The sequence below is a fragment of the Ctenocephalides felis genome, unplaced genomic scaffold (genome assembly GCF_003426905.1).
Source record: "Ctenocephalides felis isolate EL2017-DRISC unplaced genomic scaffold, ASM342690v1 CF-g0.4_SCAFFOLD_01886, whole genome shotgun sequence".
NCBI lineage: Eukaryota > Metazoa > Arthropoda > Insecta > Siphonaptera > Pulicidae > Ctenocephalides > Ctenocephalides felis.
In genome coordinates this window covers 5,958,861-5,979,786 of record NW_020538040.1, presented here as the reverse complement: position 1 = coordinate 5,979,786, position 20,926 = coordinate 5,958,861, and the positions used below count along the sequence as shown (strand labels likewise).

The 20,926-nt window shown below is 30.6% G+C and overlaps 3 protein-coding genes across 3 annotated transcripts; 2 read left to right on the top strand and 1 right to left on the bottom strand.

Annotated features, from left to right (window-relative positions):
* Positions 1-4,044: 4,044 nt before the first annotated feature.
* Positions 4,045-7,926, bottom strand: LOC113376641 (dnaJ homolog subfamily C member 17-like). Its single transcript, XM_026616638.1, has 3 exons — positions 7,741-7,926; positions 7,166-7,496; positions 4,045-4,499 (listed from the first exon to the last, which is right to left on the bottom strand). The coding sequence occupies exons 1-3, from the start codon at positions 7,816-7,818 to the stop codon at positions 4,045-4,047; spliced, it is 864 nt and encodes a 287-aa protein (XP_026472423.1). The 5' UTR covers positions 7,819-7,926.
* Positions 7,927-8,815: 889 nt separating this feature from the next.
* On the top strand, positions 8,816-9,507 carry LOC113378558 (arginine--tRNA ligase-like). Its single transcript, XM_026619108.1, has 2 exons — positions 8,816-8,949; positions 9,028-9,507. Exons 1-2 carry the CDS (start codon positions 8,914-8,916, stop codon positions 9,505-9,507), a joined length of 516 nt encoding a protein of 171 aa, XP_026474893.1. The 5' UTR covers positions 8,816-8,913.
* A 156-nt stretch (positions 9,508-9,663) lies between these two features.
* Positions 9,664-20,915, top strand: LOC113378556 (probable arginine--tRNA ligase, mitochondrial). The gene is made up of 3 exons (XM_026619106.1): positions 9,664-10,168; positions 15,327-15,678; positions 20,768-20,915. The coding sequence occupies exons 1-3, from the start codon at positions 9,664-9,666 to the stop codon at positions 20,913-20,915; spliced, it is 1,005 nt and encodes a 334-aa protein (XP_026474891.1).
* Positions 20,916-20,926: the final 11 nt, after the last annotated feature.

Here is a 20,926-nt window from a genome sequence, read left to right as displayed (position 1 = left end):
TATATATGAATTTGTAGATAATTTTATTATTTTTCTAATGATATATAATAATATATATGCGTTAGAACAAATTATAAATAAATCTATCAAAGTATAGAATATGTAACCAGAAAACAAAAATACAAAGATGCAAAAATGAGTATTCAATTTAATTTTTTTTTTTTTAAATATAATTTGGTTCTAAAAGTTATAAATTGTTATATACAGATTTGTTGATAATTTTATTAGCTTTGTAATGATATATAATACTATATATGTATAAATTGTATGTATAAATTTGAAACATAAACGTGAATATAAAAAAATGTAACCGAATAAAAAATAAACTCCTTATAACTACAAGCAACTAAATGTTCACTTTCAAAGTTTGAACATTTTTTTTAATTTAATTTTGTTCCAAAACTTATAAATTGTTATATACAGATTTGTAGATAATTTTATTACCTTTCTAATGATATATGATATTATATACATGTTTAAACAAATTATTAACGATATCGATAAAAACGTAAGAAAACACCAAAAACGATTTGGTACTTAATTATAGTAAATTTTTCTTTTCAAACAAATTCTTACAATTAAAATTTTTTTTCAGTATAAAAAATGTAAATTAACGTAATTATTGTTTTTTAGTATATTTTCTAAAAAAAAATGCAGTAAAAGTTTTACAGGAAATTTTATATGACACATTTTCTTTCTATCTTTTATGATTATATTTACGATAATATTATCAAGTTTAAACTTTTTATTAATACATTTTGATTCTGAACGTTTTAAATTGTTATATACAGACTTAAAAATAATTGTACAGGCTCTTTAATGATATATAATACTATGTACGTGTTTAAATAAATTTTAACAAAATTTAGCCAAAACCCCAAAAAAGTAATCAACGTCTCATTTTCAAATATTTTCTACTTTTCAGTATTTTCTATACAATTTTGTTACAAGGATTATAAATTTTTATAGATGAACCATATTAATGTTTTTAAATAAATTAAAACAAAACTAGTGGGGTGTATGGCATCGTGCCTTAAAGCAAATTGCTGGAACTTCCCGTACCCTAAGGAAATGTTCGAGAAATATTGAATGTTTTCAAATAGATTATTATAAACATTGTCTAATATTTATAAGAATTATATAAACAAAAAGAGAGAACAATTGCAAAGTTAAAATTATTTGTTTAAAGTATATTAGAACTTTAGTCAGAATTACGATTAAAATCTGAATTATTTTCGATATACAAAAAAAAATTTTTTTTGAAAAAAAAAATTTTTTTGAAACAATTTTTTTTTCCAAAATCAATTATTTTGTTAAAACAAGCCGAAAGTTCTTTGAATCATTCAAATCTGACGCTTAGTTCTCTCAAAAACTGCCATTTTTTGCACATTTAGCTTTTACCAAAAACTAATAATCTCTTCTCCCAATCGTTACTAATTGAATGTTTTTTAGATCATTCAAATCGGATGCTCCGTTCTCTCAAAAACTCGATTTATATTTTCTGCACTCTTTGCTCCGTATCTCCGAAACGGCTGGACCTGCCTTTGCCAAAAACTAATCAGCTCTTTTCCCTATCGATAGGAATCGAATGTTTTTTGAACCATTCAAATCGGTTGATCCGTGCGTCCGGAAACGTGACTGGAAATTTGTATCCACACATACATACACACACACACACACACACATCCATTTCTTCTGAGGTATGCCCCTTAAAAATGTTCAGAAACCTTCAAAACGTGAAGAAATGTAAAAATTTTCAATTACGATTTTCGGCCCATTACAATAACTTACCCTACGGGAAGTTAAAAAGGACTCTACTGACGAGCAAACCTAAAAATATAATCAAAAAAGGCCTCTACCGACGAGCAAAATTCAACAAAACCAAAAAAGGGACTGTACCGACGAGCAAAACAAATATAAAAATAAAAAGGGACTTTACTTCACTAAATAAAAAATGTAAAAGGAACTCTACTGACGAGCAAACTGAAATTAAAAAATAGGAACTCTATTAATGAGCAAATCAAAATACTATATTCAAAAAAATCGATCTGGGACAAAAAGGACTCCACTGACGTGCAAATGCAAAAGAATTAGATAAATTAAAAAAGGACTCTACTGACGTACAAACTAATTCCTGATTTTACAAAAGAAAAAGGACTCTATTGACGAGCAAACTAATTCCTGATTTTAAAACAGAAAAAGGACTCTACTAACGAGCAAACTAAGAATAAAATAAAAAAGGACTCTACTGACAAGCAAACTTAAAATAAAGGATTATTCTGATAAGCAAATTAAAAGAATAAAATGAAAATGGGACTCTACTGACGAACAAATTAAATTATCAACAGAAGGGACTCTACTGACAAGCAAACCTAAAAATGAAATAAAAAAGGGATTCCACTGACGAGCAAATTAAGAATAAAATCAAAAATGGACTCTACTGACAAGCAAAAGAAAAATAAAATCAAAAAAGGACAAACAAAACAAAAATGAAAGAAAAAAGGAATCTACTGACGAGCAAATAAAAATATTAAGAAAAAAGGGACTCTACTGACGACCAAATGAGAATATTAGGAAAAAGGGACTCTACTGATGAGTAAACTCAAACAAAATTAAAAAGGGACTCTACTGACGAGCAAAACAAAAGTGAAAGAAAAAAGGGACTCTACTGACGAGCAAACTAAAGCCAAAAATAAAAGTGACTCTACTGACGAGCAAATTAATTCTTGATTTTACAAAAAAGGACTCTACTGACGAGCAATCTAAAAATAAAACGAAAAAGAGACTCTACTGACGAATGCACGATGACTGTAAATAAAATAAATAGAAACATAATAAATATAATAAAAAGGACTGTACTGACGAGCAAATTAATTCTTGATTTTACAAAAAAGGAAAAAGAGATTCTACTGACGAGCAAACTGAAAACAAAATAAAAAAAGAACTCTACTGACGAGCAAACTAAAAATAAAACTAGCTGTAAGTGGAATTCTGTCTTAAGACAATTAGGGCATCGTGCCTTAAGGCAAATTGCTGAAACTTCCCGTACCAAAAATTATTATTTTTTTAAAAACGATTAACATTTTTGAAAAAAAATTACTTCGAAAAAATAAGATTTTTAAGAAAATATAAATTTGACAAAAAAATTTTTTTTTTGTTGTCAATACAAGTAAAATGTTTTTTGAATTATTGAAATCGGACGCTCCGTTTTCTTAAAAACTGAGTTACCGTTTTTGGCACTTTTTGCCCCATATCTTCGGAACGGCTAGACCTGCCTTCGCCAAAAACTAATCAGCACGTCTCCTTATCAATACGAATCGAATGTTTTTTGAATTATTCAAATTGCTTCATACGTGTTCCCGAAATCGTCGACGAAAATTTGTATCCGCACACACACACATACACGCACGCACACATCCATCCATTTTTTCTAAGGTATGCCAAAATATTCAGAAACCTTTGAAACGTAAAGATATATAAAAATTTTCATTTTCGATTTTTTTGCGATTACTATGACTTGTCCTACGGGAAGTTAAAAAAAACCCAAGCTAAGCACAGTCTAAGTGAAAACCTGGTGCGACTGTTTTCGCAAGTGCGTTTAGAATGTGACTTTAGGGGAGCGCTTTTTCAATTTCGTGAAAACTACTATTGAAAAATGTAAAAATGTCGCCAAGCTAAGGACATTCTAAGTGAAAATGCAGCACAAAATTGGTAAAAGTGAAATAATTTGGCGTATAAATCTAAATCGAGTTTGCTTGTCAGTAGAGTTCCTTTTTTCTTGTATTTACTCATCAGTATTTGTATTGTATTTTTATCAAGTAGCAATCGTAGATTTTTATTAGAAAGTATTTTTTTATGTCATTAATGTAATTTCAAAAAATTCAAAAATAAAATTATCAAAGACTCGAACCCAAAAACGACGCAAACCGAAACACGACTGTAAATAAAAATAAATATACACACAGTAAATATAAAATTAAAATCATTTACTCAATACAACCATACAAATCCTTAATAAAACTTCACCCTCATCCTTATCATCCTTCAACCATCCTCCTCCTGCATCTGCTGAATAAGCCTCTTCCTCTCCTCGGCCTGTCTCATCTGCCTCAGCACCAAACTCTCGAAATCCCTTTCATTAACCAAATTCGACCCTTTACTTTTCCTCTTCGGCCCTTCACCGATCCACTCTAATTTAAGTTTATTCTCCGGCAACCCTAATTCGTACTCCACTGCCATTTCGGCTGCATCTTGGGTTTGGAACTCGACGACTGCTGAACCGTTTTTGGTGGATAAGACTAAGACGTTGATGTCGCCGTATTTGGATAGGAATTTGGTTAGGTTGGTTTGGTTGTAACCTCCGTTGGTTTGGTCGCTTTTGGAGGCTTGCCATTTGATTTTTATACGGTGTTCGTTAGGGTTCCAGGGGGGTTTTGTGTTTAGTTCGGCTAAGAGTTGTTCTTCAAGAAGGCGTTTTTCTTCTTCTACTAATTTTGAACCTGGAGGGAAATGTAGGTGGAGTTATGATTTTGTTTTAAGTTAAAAGGTTATTATATTAACTTATAATATATTAGTTATTATATGTTATAGATTAACAAGTATAAGTTTAATATACAAAACTTTTAATTGAATTGCAGATTATCTGTATGTTATTATTGAGAGCTAAAACTTTTAGAGGTTTTTTTTATTAATTTAGATGCATTTGAGCCATTGGAAGCTGAGAAATTAGAAAATGTCCATATTAAGAACCACTCTAACATATATATTAAGAAATTGTAATAAGTAAGTATGTATGAAATTGTTATAAGTTTGTATGTATGAATGTGTATGTGTGACCCAAATTTTGATCTTTTGTATACTTTTTTTAAAATAATATCCTATAATACTATAATATCCTATATACTCTAAATATTATTTTAAGTACTTGTCAGTTTTGTTTTCAATATCTTTAGTAGAGTTCCTTTTTCTTTTGTTTTTGTTTTGCTTATCAGTAGAGTCCCTTTTTGTCCCAGATCGATTTTCTCTAATATAGTGTTTTTATTTGCTCATTAATAGAGTTCACATTTTTTAATTTCAGTTTGCTCGTCAGTAGAGTCCATTTTATATTTATTTCTATTTTGCTTCCATAATAAATCTGTCTATAAACTTTGAAAAAGGACTCTACTGACGAACAAAATAGAAAAAAAAAAGAAAAAAGAATGCGCGTAAGGATCACACGCGCTTGAAGTAAAAAAACTTATTTGCTATCGTAGGAGATGGCATTTAGGTTAAAAATAAATACATCATATAACAATTTTGAATAATGTATAATATGGTAACACTCGTGATGCACACATTTATTAGTGTCAACCATTATACACATTTATATAATGATAAATTATAAATTATATATTTACAATAGCATTAAAAATATGTCAAAAACAATAATGTAATTAAAGTCTTACTTCGTATACGACATGATCGGTTTGTCATTGTAATTAGCATTTACGACTTGAACCTTGAGTTGATTCGATATGATTAATCAATTCTATAATATTCGTTTACACAGTGGACATATGTAATATAACAATTTTGAATAATTTCATTAATGCTAGCAAAGACGCTCACGTGACACGACGACCAATCACAATCGACCCGTATAGAAATGATATCATCGAGAGCGAATGATTAATGAGCGTAACGCGTTTTCCGTTGCATTTTCACAGATTTAATACCTAGTCGCGCCTAAAGGGGATTTACTTCAATAAAACGGAAAACAATCTTGAGTAATTTCATTAACACTAGCAAATACGCTCACGCGACACGACGACCAATCACAATCGACCCTTATAGAAATGATCTCATCGAGAGCGAATGATTAATGAGCGTAACGCGTTTTCCGTTGCATTTTCACAGATTTATCACCTAGTCGCGCCTAAAGGAGATTTACTTCAATAAAACGGAAAAAGGGACTCTACTGACGAGCGAACTCAAAATAAAATGTAAAAGGACTCTACTGAAGAGAAAACTAAAAATCAAATAAAAGGGGAATTCTCAACTGAAGAGCAAAGTCAAAATTAAATGAATAAAGTGGGCAAAATTTCGTTGAGTAACAAATAAAAAAGACTCTACTGACGAGCAAAACTAAATTTCGATGCAAAAAAAATCAGCAATAAAAGGGACTCTACTGACAAGCAAACTGAACATAAAAGATAAAAAGGACTCTACTGGCAAGCAACTCAAAAATGCAAAAGAAAAGTAACTCTACTGACAAGCAAACCAAAATTGAAATGAAAAGGGACTCTATTGACAAGCAAAAGATCAAATGGACGGAAAAAAGATTCTACTGTCGAACAAACTAAAAATCGAATGAAAAGGGATTCAATTGACAAACAAAAAATAAATATAAGGAAAAAGAGGCCTACTGACGAGCAAACTGCAAATAAAATAAAAAATAGACCCTACTGACAAACTAAAAATAAAAAGAAAAAAGACTCTACTGACAAGCAAACCAAACTAATATGAAAAAGGGACTCTACTGACGAGAAAACTAAAAATAAAAGAAAAAAAGAGACTCTGCTGACGAGCAAAAGAAAAATGAAGTAAAAGAGAATTTCTACTACAAATATTAAAATGAAAAAAAGAACTCTACTGACAATCAAACTAAGCATAAAAATAATTTTTGTAGTTTAATAAAATTATTTGTAATTATTTTAAGGCAAAATTTGTATAAATGTCTTTTGTATATTTAAAATAGGTGCAAAAGCTTTTGGAAAAAAAAGTCTACAAAAATCCAAATTTTGGCTCACACACACACTCATACAGTGTAAGAATGATAACATTCTAGATCCTCCCCCCACGAAGTAATGCCTATCGGCAATAGGCAAGGACAAAACGGTTTATTGAGTTTCGAATCGGTTTATTGAGTCTGACATACCTAGACAAAAGACCTAGTTTGGAAAGAAAAAAAATACTCTCTTCGCTATACAAAAAAACACATACACACATACATACTTATAACTAAAACTTTTAGAGATTTATTTTTTACTAATTTGGAAGCGTTTGAGCCCTTGGGCGCGAAAAAAATCAAAAACATTCATATTAAGGACCACCCTAATATATATATATATATATATATATATATATATATATACATATATACATATATATCCATTATCTCACTAACCTTCTTTCCTCAACCGTTCAATCTCAGCCTGCAATTGTTCCTCAGGCGTCTTACAACTAAAACTACTTTTACTCTTAGATTCTAAAACAGCACTCTGTTCTCGTGCCTCCAAATTCGATTTCAACTTTTGTCGTTTGCTATCTAATTCTTTGTGTCGTAACTCTGCAGCCTTTTTGGCATTCAATATTCTGTCGTAGGCCTCTCGTGCTGATTTGTCACAGAGGATTTCTAGGGCTTTCGATAGCTGGTGGAATAGTTCTGCTGCTTTTGGATTGTCGGGGTTTTTATCGGGGTGACATTGTAGGGCTTTTTTCCTGTAGGCTTTTTTTATCTGAAAGAGGAAAAGATGGTGGAATTAGTTGTCAAAAAGGTTAGGTTTGGTAAGTGATAAGAATTAGTTAATAAGTTAAATGGTAAGAGATAAAAGATATGAGAAATATTTAAATAAGTATAATATTTAATAAAAGTGTATTAATACTATAAGTATTGAAGTTATTTCATAAAATTATGTTATTAAATATCAATTGTCGATCTTAACCTCAAACTTACAACTAAAATAATAATTTTCTATTTACCTCTTGTGTCGTGGCAGATATTTGTATATTAAGTAATCCATATAAATCCACATCTTTTAAATCTTTCACATCAGCCATAATTTATATTAAGTAAGCACAAATATCAAAAATAAAATAATTATTACTAGCTTTTAAACGTCAAACAATGTCAAAGTCTTCGTCGACTGTCAGTTTGCAGTTGAGGCAGCCATCTTGTTAGTGTAAACTGTCAAATATAATTTTTATAATAATAAATCTTCAAAATTAAAATAATAATAATTAAATAATTGATAAAATCACATTTTGTTAATATACATATGGTATAAGATTAAAATGTTTGTTAAATCTTTTAAATAATTTCCAAGTTGACAGTTCGAAGTTGCGGCAGCCATGTTTGTAGTGAAAACTGTCAAGACATATTTAAAATACAAAAAAACAATAATTTAGTTATATAAATCACAATTATAAGATTAATATATTATAATTATAATTTATGTAATAATTTTAATTATTGTTTATCATTTAATATTCGAAAAAAGTTTTAAACAGCTAAGTTGACAGTTGATGAATATGTCAGCCATGTTTGTAGTAAAAACTGTCAATGCACATAAAATATAATAAAACAATAATTTAGTTATATAAATCATAATTATAAATTAATATATTATAATAATAATTTATATAATAATAGTAATCATTGTTAATAATTATTATTCGCAGAAATTTTAAACTGCAAAGTTGACAGTTGATGAATGTCAGCCATATTTGTTGTAAAAACTGTCAAAACGTATATAAATTAATAACAAAATAATAATTTATTTACAAAAATCATTAAATATATAATTCAAATTTATAATTTATATATTAATCTTGATAATTATAGAATCGTTAATAATTATTTAATTCTAAAGCCAAGTTGACAGTTGATCAATGTGTCAATGTGTCAGCCGTCAGCCATGTTTGTTGTGAAAACTGTCAAAACATATTTAATATACAAAAAACAATAATTTAGTGATATAAATCATAACTATAAGTTCAAAATGTGATAAATATGTGTTATATTTCAATATTTGTTTATAAGTTACAAAATCACGCGAAGGAAATCCAAAAAAAGTGTCAACTGTCAAGTAACAACTGTCAAACGTCATAACCAATAAACAAAATAAATATTATGTAAACAAATAATAAATAAAAATGCCTGGTAGAATTAAAAGCTTATTAAGCGAACGGGTAATAAAATATATATATAGATATAATATACTATAAATGTTTTTTCATGTTGTACTATATTTATATTTTTGTTTTTAGGTTATAGAGCATTTAAGAAAAAGCGGTTTAAATCACCCACAGGCTTCCATAGCACCTTTTATACAAATAGGTGCTTACAAAAACAACTGTATAGAGCTCCAAATACCTTTAAATAAACTTCAGCATCAAAATTTTGATAATTTTGCCAAAACCGATTTGTTTTATGATGTGCATATAAACACACAAGTGAAATATCCTTATGTGTGCTTCAAAACAAGCACTAAAGACTTTATAAAACACACATTAAACCTGCAGTCTCAATTATACCTCCGCAAGCCTAAAACAGGTATAAAAACTCTAGTCGAGTTCAGTTCTCCCAATATAGCAAAACCTTTCCACGTGGGGCACTTAAGGTCTACGATAATAGGAAGCTTTATAGCAAATTTGAAAAGTTTTTTGGGGCACGATGTGATACGGTTGAACTATTTAGGTGACTGGGGCACTCAGTTCGTTTCCTTAAACTCGGTGTGGACTTATTGAATATAAACGATGATGAAATGCGTAAGAGCCCTATAGAATTATTATACAAAGCTTACGTGCATGCTAATAAGTTAGCACAGGAAGATTCTACTATCAGTGATAGGCTCGTGAGGTTTTTGCACGTTTGGAACAAGGTGGTGCTGAGGATATGGAAAAATGGCATTATATCGCACATATACAGTTGATGAATTGATTCAAGTGTATAAAAGACTCAATGTAGAATTCCAGGAGTACCATGGGGAGTCCATGTACGACCGTAAAAGCATACACAACATTATTAAATTACTAGAAACCAAAAACATCCTCAAAACATCCCCTGACGGCAAGAAATACATAGAACTATTCAACCGTAACGTGACTGTTATCAAGAGCGATGGGTCATCCTTATATTTATCCCGGGACATTGCAGCAGCCCTAGACAGGCACACAAAGTACAATTTTGATAATATGTATTATATTGTGGATAATGCACAAACGGATCACTTTGTAGCCCTTTTTGAGACTTTGAAACAAGTCGATGCAAGTTTGTATGAAAAGTGTAAACATGTAAAGTTTGGTCGTATCAGAGGAATGAGTACGAGAAAGGGGGATGTTGTTTTTTTGAGTGATATACTCGATGAAGCTAAGGATGTTATGTATAGAAGGCAGTTGGAGTCTCCAAGTAAGTAATATTAGCGTGTATTTGTTTGTTATTGTTAGTATAATAGTATAGTATTATTAGTTAGTTAGTTGCCAAGACAACGCTATGTTATGAGGTAGAATTGCCCCTTTAATTTGTTTGTCAGTAGAGTCCCTTTTTGTTGTGATATGCTTTATTAAATTATATGAAGTTTGAAGTCTAAATTTTGTTTGCTCGTCAGTAGAGTTCCTATTTCGTTGCTAATAAATGTGCACGTAAGTAAAGTTTTATTTTTTTTCGTAACTGTAATTTTAGTAATATGTATTTGCTGCTTTTACTCGTCAGTGGAGTTTCCTTCAAACTTTGCTCCAAACTTTAAAAATTGTTATATACAGTTTGTTCTGGAGTAGAGTTCTTTATTTTTTCTAACATTTCATTTTCAGAGAGTAGAAGCTTTTTTAACAAAATTTTATTTTTATAAAATATATCGAAAGTTAAAAAAGTAAATAAATAGTGATCTATAAAAAAAAGGTGAAAAAAGGAACACTACTGACGAGCAAACTAAATAACAACTTAGAAAATATAAAAAGAGAAACTCTATTTGTATTTTCTGCACTCTTTGCTTCGTATCTCCGAAACCGCTGGACCTGCCTTTGCCAAAACCTATCAATAGGAATTGAATGTAGTTTAAATCATTCAAATCGGTTGATCCATGCGCCCGAAAACGTGGACGAAAAAATGCGGGCATACAAAACACACACACACACACATCCACTTAGTTTCTGAGGTATGCCCCTTAAAAATGTTCAGAAACCTTCAAAACGTCGAGAAATGCAAAAATTTTCATTTTGGATTTTCGGCCCATTACAATAACTACCCTACGGGAAGTTAAAAATGATTTAATTACACTAACGAGAAAATTTTATTAAAAGTTCAAACACCAAATGAATGTAATGACAAATCTATTAAAACTTGAATAGAAGGGAACTGTGCTGACGAAGAGACTATCTATAGTCTGTGAGAAAGGAAAGAACTCTACTGATGTGAAAACCCAAATTGGTCTATAATAAAGAAAAGGACTCTACTGACGTGCAAACTTATGGGGCAATTCTGCCGTAACAGAGCTCATAAAATAACGTTGTCATGACAACGCTCTCTTATGATTGTTCTTGGTAGTGAGGCAGGTCTAACGGTTTCGGAGATCGAGTGAAAAAAGTAAAAAAAAATGCCATTTGGCGGTCAAAAATAATCATTAGACATGTGCACGGTGTTCTAAAAAAAAAATTAAATTTATTTTAAACATTTTATTTTTTGGTACGTAAAGTTCCAGCAATTTGCACGATGCAATACACCACTAGTTACAGTTTTTAGTACTAAGAAAGAAGGATAACATAGCGTTGCCATAATCACAACACTATGTTGTCAGCTATGTCACTGGACTACGAAAAGTAGCCCTAATTAGGGAATGCAATACCGGTATACCGGTATACCGATTTACCGGTAAACCGCCCGATTTTTCGGCGGTATTTTTATCGGTATTTATTCCAAAAATACCGGTATTTTCGGTATTTTTATATAAGCGCTATTTAATACATAATACACTAAAGTTTAAATTTCTCGGAACAAATTGATCTTTAAATTCCATAATCGCATAAACAGCTATATCTTCAAGTGATACTATAAAATAAACAAATGCCAAATATTATCTCAACTCGTCATTAAACTGAATATTTATTGCTTTCCAAAGGGCTTCATATCGTGTTACAATAAATAGAATTGGACTGATAGATAATGATGTTTGTTTCATCTTTTGTGAAAATGTAACGGTTTTTTAAGTGATATTTGCGCCAAAATATTTTATATCATACAGATTACCCCTTCGTAATCTTTATTTTTATTCTAACTTTATACATAATAATTATAAAAATTACTAAATATTTTTGCTTCTTATTACAACTATAAAATATTATTTTTCCAAAACGTTTCGAAGTTTGAAAATACTATAGAAGCATCACATTGTTTTAAATAACAATACTCAACAATTATAGTAACTTATTATTTATCTCGACAAAGAATCCGATCTTAAATTAGTGTCGAAAAATTATTTTTTAAAAATATTGGATTATAGATTATGCTAATTTAACACATCGGATACAGACAATAAATATGATCTTTTATGAGTTTTTGATCTTTCTTACTCATAAGTTTGTTTTTGGTGCAAAGTACTAAATACACTCGGTAGTGATAACGAATTAATTAAATTGCATATACTTTTGTTAAATTATTTTTAAAAAAATAAATATATTGTTTTATTTTATTGTTTTTATTGTTTAGTTGAATTTAGTGGTAGTTGTATATACATTTCTTTATATTTGCACTAGTAACTTTCAATTTTGTTTACGTTTGTTTAAGATAATAAAAATACCGGTAATTTACCGGTATTCCGGTTTTACCGAAATAAAAATTACCGAAATACCGGTATGGAAATTTTCCATCGGTATTGCATTCCCTAGTAGAGTTCTTTTTTCTCCTTATTTTTTAAATTTGCTCGTCAGTAGAGTTCTTTTTTTCCAAATTTTCCTCAATTTGCACCTAAACTTGCACCTAATTTTGTTTGCTCGTCAGTAGAGTTCCTTTCTCCTTATTTTTCAGAATTTGCTCGTCAGTAGAGTTCCTTTCTCCTTATTTTTCAGAATTTGCTCGTCAGTAGAGTTCTTTTTTACTAGTTTCCTCAATTGGTTCGTCAGTAGAGTTTTTTTCCAAGTTTTCCTCAATTTGCTTGTCAGTAAAGTTCTTTCCTCCTTATTTTCCTTAATTCAGTAGAGTCAGTAGAGTTTTTTTTGTCGTATTTTTCTGATATCTTGTCAGTAGAGTTCTTTCCTCCTTATTTTCCTTAATTTGCTCGTCAGTAGAGTTTTTTTGTCGTATTTTTCTAATATCTTGTCAGTAGAGTTATTTCCTCCTTATTTATCTGAATTTGCTTGCTTGTCAGTAGAGTCCTTTTTCCATTTTTTTCTCCTTCTTTTAAATTAAAATTAAGGTTTGCTTGTCAGTAAAGTTCCTTTTCTTATATCCAATCTCGTAAGCAAAAAATTATTTTGCTCGTCAGTAGAGTCCTTTTTCTTGTAACTAATCTCATTTTTTGAAATTCGGTTTCTTATGTCCAATATCCAATATTCTTAGTAAAATTGGGTTCGCTCATCAGTAGAGTCACTTTCTTGTATCCAATCTTATTTTTTGAAATTCCGTTTGTTCGTCAGTAGAGTCTACCTTCATCTAATCTTAGTTTGTTAGTAGAGTTCATTTGTTTTTTTAAAGCTAGTTAGTCATTTTATAAAAAGTGATTTTCAGTTTACTCGTCAGTAGATTATTTATTTCCCTCAATTAGCTCGTCAGTAGAGTTCTTTTCTCCTTATTCTTCTGAATTTGCTTGTCAGTAGAATTCTTTTCTCCTTATTTTTTTGAATTTGCTCGTTAGTGGAGTTCTTTTTTGTCGTATTTTCCTGATATCTTGTTACTTAATTTGCTCAATTAGTAGAGTTTTTTTTCTTATTTTTTTAACTTGGCTGTCAGTAGAGTCCTGTTTTTCCTCATTTTCTTCAATTTGCTCGTTAGTAGAGTTCTTTTTTCCAAATTTTCCTCAATTTGCTCGTCAGTAGAGTTCTTTTTTCCAAATTTTCCCTAATTTGCTCGTCAGTAGAGTTCTTTTTCTTATTTTCCTCAATTTGTTCGTCAGTAGAGTTCTTTTCTCCTTATTTCTCAGAATTTGCTCGTTAGTAGATTTTTTTTCTTCATTTTGTTTGGAATTTAATTTGCTTGTCAGTAGAGTTCTTTTTGCGTTTTATCCTGATATCTTGTCAGTAGAGTTCTTTCCTCCTTATATTTCACTAGTGTTCTTTTTACCATTTTTTTCTAAATTTGCTCGTCAGTAGAATTCTTTTTTCCAAATTTTTCTGAATTGGCTCGTCAGTAGAGTTCTTTTTTCCAAATTTTCCTGAATTTTTGTCGTATTTTCCTCAATTTGCTCGTCAGTAGAGTTCTTTTTTCAATTTTTTTCTAAATTTGCTCGTTAGTAGAGTTCTTTTTTCCATATTTTCCTGAATTGGCTCGTCAGTAGAGTTCTTTTTTGTCGTATTTTTCTGATATCTTGACAGTAGAGTTCTTACCTCCTTATTTTTCTGAATTTGCTCGTCAGTATAGTCCTTTTCTTGTAACTAATTAGTCCAGTCATATAAGCTTAAATTAGGTAAGAATCTCGGAATTCGAGATACCCAAGTTATCTCAAAACCTACAAATTCGGTTTGCTCGTCAGTAAAGTTCGTTCTTTCATGTTTTTTGAAGCCAGTTAGTCATTTTATAGAAAGTGATTTTTTGTTTTCTCGTCTGTAGAGTCCCATTCTCTAAAACCACCTACTATAATATAAGTTTGTCAAATATCTCCCTTCCGCCTTTTTGTATTATAAACCAAGAGTAAAAAAGCGGAAGGGAGATATTTAATATTAACCCTCCGTCGGTCGGATATTTTTTCACCTTCGAACGGTCGGAAAGGTCTGACTGGACCACCATTCATTTTACATGCATCTATATGGGATAAATGAGTTTTTGGTGTCTTATGTATTAACGATTATATAAAAAAATCAAGAAATATAAAAAAAACGTTGCTTTTTTTTAAAATCAATGAAAAACAGTATTTATTTTTTTTGGTGCCTGAATGAATGTGTGCATTACTCATCCGATTTTCAGTGTTTGCGATTACCAATAAGTTTGGTAGGTTTTCAAGGAACTCTCGTCATGAAAATACTAACATTCATGTTAGAACACATAGCAAAGAATATAAACAACGCAGTTTGAATAGAAAATACCATGAAAAAGCGTATATTTCATACAGAATGTATGGGTGGTCTAGACAGACCTTTCCGACCGTTCGAAGTATAAAAAAAATTAAATCCTTATAATTATCCTTCTGTACATTTTTTCGTCCTGATTTTTTCATTGATCGACAGCTAATGAAATTTTAGGAAAAGTCAAGAAATTTCAAGTCGATAGGATTACTAGAAGTATTTTTTTTCTAATTGAAGTCGAAAAAAGTCTGGCCAGACCACGCCGACCGACGGAGGGTTAATGATATGTAATAAATATTTGACAACTTATCTTCAGGAAAAACACCACTTACACCTAATTCTTTTACCCCCCCCTCTAGCAACAAAAACCGCCCAAACCGACCACCGCACCCCCGACATCCTCGGCACAACCGCCGTCATAATAAACGACCTAAAACAGCGCAGAACCCGCGACTACAGTTTCGAGTGGACCAACGCCCTTCACATGCAAGGAGACAGCGGCATAAGATTGCAGCACACCCACTGTCGTCTGCACAATTTAGAGTTGAATAGCGGCGCGCGAGTGGCCCACGAGTGCGACGAAGAGGCATTGCTGAAGCAACCGGAGGCCGTGCAACTGATTGTCGACATTGCGAGGTTCGAGGATGCCCTGGGGAAGGCTGATAGGGAACTGGAGGCTTGTGTGGTTGTTAATTATTTGTTTGGATTGTGGTAAGTCGAGAAGAGTTTTTTTTCTATTTTATCTGACATTGTTATAATATTTTTTTAAACTAGTTGGTTTGGTAATTAGCCTTGAGGCAAGTTACATGAACTTCCCGATATGTGTAAATAATCAACTTAATCAAAAAAAATGTGTAAATAATATACTTCATCAATCCTACATTAAAAAAACGATAATAATTTTAGCAAAGTTTGACGAATTTTTAAAATTAAACTACTTGTCGTAAGGCCGCAATATTATAGTAAGTTCTATAAGACCATGATGTACGTATATCGCCAAAAAAAGTTCCATGAAAATCGGCTTAAATTTCTTTTTCAACAGTTAATTACAAGAAAACGGCTCGGTAGATTTTCACCTAAAATTAATCAGTACCATTTCCAACTAATATCTTTCGAACAGTTTTTGATTTTTTAAAATCGGTTCGGTAGGATGAGCTTAAATGTGGACGAAAGGTTTAACACTTTTTTTCAAATTACAAAGAAACGGCTCGGCAGATCGTCTCACAAAACTGACAAATTATAGTCCTCATTGAGATACATCAAATGGCTTTTAAATTTCTGAAATCGGTTCAGGCGTTTTTGAGAAAACGTCGATCAGAGGTCTAATTTTGACAAATGCCAAAAAAACGATACCAATTTTTGAAAACTTTGACGAATTTTCAAAGTTAAACCAATTCTCGCAGGGCCGTAATATTTCAGTATGATCTAGAAGACTATAACATCTACCGTCAAAAAAATAATAATAAAAATCGTCGAAAAAAATTATTTTTGACACTTTAATACAAGAAAACGGCCCGGCCGATCTCTACCAAAAACTAATCAGCACGATTCCCAATCAATACCTTTCGAACGGTTTTTAAATTTTCAAAAATTGTAAATTATTATTAAAGTATTAGACGAACAGTATCATACAGATTTGCAAACATATAGTTTTATTGAATGTTTTGAGTGCTAACACATAACAGTTGTGTTTTTTTACATTTTATTTTTGTTTTGCTTGTCAATAGAGTCCCTTTTGTTCCTAACGTCGGTATTGTTCATCAATAGAGTCTATTTTCCTTTTATTAATTCTTTTCAATATTGTCTTTTTACCTATTATTTTATATTGCTCGTCAGTAGAGTTCTTTACACCTTATTTTTCTGAATTTGCTCATTAGTATAGTTCTTTTTTGTTGTATTTTCCTGAATTAGCTCGTCAGCATAATCCTTTTTTTTTTAAATTTGGTCGTAAGTAGAGTTCGTTCTTCCTTATTTGTTCTTTTTAATTTGCTTGTCAGTAAAGTTCTCTTTTCTTAACTTTCTAATTTTACGTCAGTACAGTTCTTTTTCTTCTTATTTTCCTCAATTTGCTCGTTAGTAGAGTTCTTTTTTGTCACTTTCCTGAATTTGCTCGTCAGTAGAGTTCTTTTTTATCATACTTCCCTGAGTTTGTGAGTCAGTAGAGTTTTTTTCCCTCATTTTTCTCAATTTGCTCGTCAGTAGAGTCCTGTTTTTTCCTTATTTTTGAATTTTACTTGTTAGTAGAGTTCCTTTTCCTTATTTTATTAAATTTGCTCGTGAGTAGAGTTCTTTTTTATCGTATTTTATAAATTTGTCGTCAGTAATTTTTTTTCCTTATTTTCCTGGATTTGCTCGTCAGTAGAGTTCTTTCTTCTTATTTTATTAAATTTGCTCATCAGTAGAGTTCTTTACATTTTATTTATATATGACATATGAGATATTTGTTGAAGTCGTTCTGAATCGTTTGATACTGAAATTAGTTGCATTCATTGTTGTTAATGTTCTAGTCATTTTAGTAAGTTCACCTCGGAATTCGAGTTACCCGGCTGTAGTCTGTAAATACTTGTATATTGACAAGTATTAGTTGACTAAAAGTTGTCTTAAAACCTACATGTGGTATTAACACCCTACCATATGTAGGTTTTGAGACAACTTTTAGGGTGCCAATATACAGACTTACAGCTGGGTATCTCTAATTTCGAGATTCTTGCAAATCATGCAAATTTGCAAATAAATAGTTTTGTTGTATTTTTTGAGTGCTAACTAGTTAAATTCGAGTGCATTGAGTTTAATTAAGTTAAATGGTCAGTGGTGTTTCTTTGCATTTTATTTTTTTTTGCCAGTCAGTAAAGTCCCTTTGTTTTTTTTTTGTTTTGTCCATAGTTTTTTTTATTAAATTTTTTATGTTTTTTATGAATCTTTTTATAAGGTATACCTATCATTTTATATTTTCTCCTTATTTTTTTTATTTGCTTGTTAGTAGAGTTCTTTTTTGTCATATTTGCATCAATTTGGTCCTTGGTAGAGTCCTTTTCTCTTTATTTTTCTGAATTTACTCGTCAGTAGAGTTCTTATTTATCGTATTTTTTTATATCTCGCCAGTAGAGTACTTTTTTCTTCATTTTTCTGAATTTGCTCGTCAGTAGAGTTCTTTTTTTTTAATTTGCTCGTCAGTAGAGTTCTTTTCTTCTTATTTTCCTTAGTTTGTTCGCCAGTAGAGTTCTTCTTCCTCACTTTCCTCAATTTGCTCGTTAGTAGAATTCTTTTTTCATGATTTTTCAGAATTTGCTCATCAGTAGAGTTCTTTTTTTATCGTATTTTCCTCAATTTGCTCGTCAGTAGAGTCCTGTTTTTTTAATTTGCTCGTCAGTAGAGTTCTTTTTTTTATTTTTCTGAATTTACTCGTAATTAGAGTTCTATTCTGTCATATTTTTCTAAATTTGCTTGTCATTGTGGATTTTTCTAAATGTGCTGTCATTGTGGCATTTGCGTTGGATTGTGGTAAGGATAAAGGACATATGGGATATTTGATAACTAATTATGTTTGGTAAATTTATGTTTCGAGTTATTCTGAATCGTTTGATACCGAAATTAGTCGCATTCATTATTCTAAGTTCACCTCAGAATTCGAGATACCCGGATGTAAGTCTGTAAATACTTGTATATTGACATTTAAAAGTTGTCTCAAAACACACACTCTGTAGGTATCATTTATTTAAACTTAGGAATCATTTATTTAAACTTAAGTGACTGGACTATAAGTATTAGGATAACAGTGTTTTATAAATTTGCAAATAAATAAGTTTATTGTATTTTTTAAGTGCTAACGAATAATTGTGCATTAAGTTTGCTAGTCAGTGGTGTTTTTTTAACTTTTAGAGTTTATTTTCCTTTTATTAAATTTTGTCAGTAAAGTCTTTTTACCTATCATTTTATATTGCTGATCTTATTTTTGTAAATTTGCTCGTCAGTAGAGTTCTTTGTTGTCATATTTTTCTAAATTGTCTCGTCAGTAGAGTCCTGTTTTTTTTTTTAATTTGCTCGTCAGTAGAGTTCTTTTTTGTCCTATTTTTTTAATTTACTCGTCAGTAGAGTTCTTTTCTTCTCATTTTCCTGATTTTGCTTGTCAGTAGAGTTCCTTTTCTTTATTTTGCTTGTCAGTAGAGTTCCTTTTCCTGATTTTGCTTGTCAGTAGCTTTTCGTTATTTGTTCCTTTTTATTTGTTCTTGTAACTTATTTACCTCAATTTGCTCGTCAGTAGAGTTCTTTTTTGTCGTATTTTCTTGAGTTTGCTCGTCAGTAGAGTTCGTTTTCCTTATTTTCCTTAAATTGCTTGTCAGTAGAGTTCTTCTCCTTATTTTTCTGAATTGGCTCGTCAGTATAGTTCTGTTTTTTTTATTGTCATTGTCATTCTTATACCGAAAAGTGTGAAAACAGTTGAGTTTTTGTCTAAAATGTGATTTAAGGAAAAAGGACTCTATCGACCAACAAATTTAGAAAGAGGCTGAAATGTCAATTTAGGAAAGTGAATTCTACTGACGAGCAAACTAAAATAAAATGGGAAATGAACTCTACTGACAAGCAAACTAAAATAATAGTAAAAACAAACTAATTAAGATAAAAAGGAACTCTACTGACCAGCAAACTAAAAATGAAGGAAATCTTTTGAACACCGTCAAAACACAAGCAAAAAGGTATTTTGAATTATTCAAATCGGACGATCCGTTCTTTAAAAACTGCATGACCATTTTACACTCTTTGCGCTCCATAACTCCGAAACGGCTAAACGTGCCTTTTGCAAAAACGCCTCGCGATCGAGTAGCAAAATAAACATAAAAATAAAAGGGGCTCTACTGACGAGCAAGGAAATAATAAAAATAAGAAAAACCCTATAGGAGAACAAATTCCAAAAAATAAGAAAAAAAGGACTCTACTGACGAGCAAATTAAATTATAATCTTAAAGATAATTCTACTGACCAACAAATTCAGAAAAAGGCTGAAATATCAATTTAGGAAAAAGAACTCTACTGACGAGCACACCGAAATAAAAGTGAAAAATCTACTGACTATTAAATTTAGAATTTGTTGGTAAAATGTCATATTAAAAAAAGAACTCTATTGATGAGGAAACTAAAAATGAAAATAAAAACAACTGACCAGCGTGTGATTCAAATTCGATTAGAGTGTTTCGTTTTTTCTAATATAACATTTTGCCATTTTTTTTAAATTTGCACGTCAGTAGAGTCCTTATTTTTAATTTCTTCACGAAATTGGTTCGTCAGTAGGATTCCTTTTTTCTCCTAAAATGACATCTACTGAAAAAAAGAGAAAATTCAAAGGAACTCTACTGATGAGCAAGTTGAAAAATAAGAAAACCTGTAGTGTCGAGCAAATTTAGAAAAATAAAAAAAGAACTTTACTGACTAGCAAGCTCAGAAAAAAAGAACTCTACTGACAAACAAATTAAAAAAAAGAAAACAATCACAATATCAAAAGAACTCTACTGATGATCAAATAAAATTAAAAAAGAAAAAAAGAAAGAAAGACATTCTTTTGACAAACAAATTTGAACAAGAAAGGGACTCTACTGACGAGCAAAATAATTCTAGTTTTTAAAGGATCTGAATCTAGATTTTGCTCCTCAGTAGAGTTCTTTTTTTCTAATTTTTCTGAATTTGCTCGTTATTCAAAAAAGTAAATATAGGAATTTTAATACTTTTTTTTAACACATCTCGATAAAAAAAACAATATGATACCAAACACAGATAAAAAAATCCTACAACCCCTTCTATTTTTCAGTAACTCAATCAACAAAGCCCTAAAAACCCTCCAAGTAAAAAACCAAGGCGAACTAGGAAACCAGCGCCTACTAATGTTCCATTGCGCAAAACGAGTATTGAATCAAGGAATGAGGATATTAGGGTTGCAGCCCTTAGAAAAAATGTAGAAATATAATTA

Excerpts from the sequence above, each read along its gene's own strand:
- LOC113378556 (XM_026619106.1), top strand. The coding sequence starts at position 9,664 with ATGGCATTATATCGCACATATACAGTTGATGAATTGATTCAAGTGTAT. Across the intron at positions 10,169-15,326 it reads AAGGCAGTTGGAGTCTCCAA|CAACAAAAACCGCCCAAACC; the intron begins GTAAGTAATATT and ends CCCCCCCTCTAG. Across the intron at positions 15,679-20,767 it reads AATTATTTGTTTGGATTGTG|TAACTCAATCAACAAAGCCC; the intron begins GTAAGTCGAGAA and ends TCTATTTTTCAG.
- LOC113378558 (XM_026619108.1), top strand. The coding sequence starts at position 8,914 with ATGCCTGGTAGAATTAAAAGCTTATTAAGCGAACGG. Across the intron at positions 8,950-9,027 it reads AAAGCTTATTAAGCGAACGG|GTTATAGAGCATTTAAGAAA; the intron begins GTAATAAAATAT and ends TTTTGTTTTTAG.
- LOC113376641 (XM_026616638.1), bottom strand. The coding sequence starts at position 7,818 with ATGGCTGATGTGAAAGATTTAAAAGATGTGGATTTATATGGATTACTT. Across the intron at positions 7,497-7,740 it reads TATCTGCCACGACACAAGAG|ATAAAAAAAGCCTACAGGAA; the intron begins GTAAATAGAAAA and ends TTCCTCTTTCAG. Across the intron at positions 4,500-7,165 it reads TGAACGGTTGAGGAAAGAAG|GTTCAAAATTAGTAGAAGAA; the intron begins GTTAGTGAGATA and ends ATTTCCCTCCAG.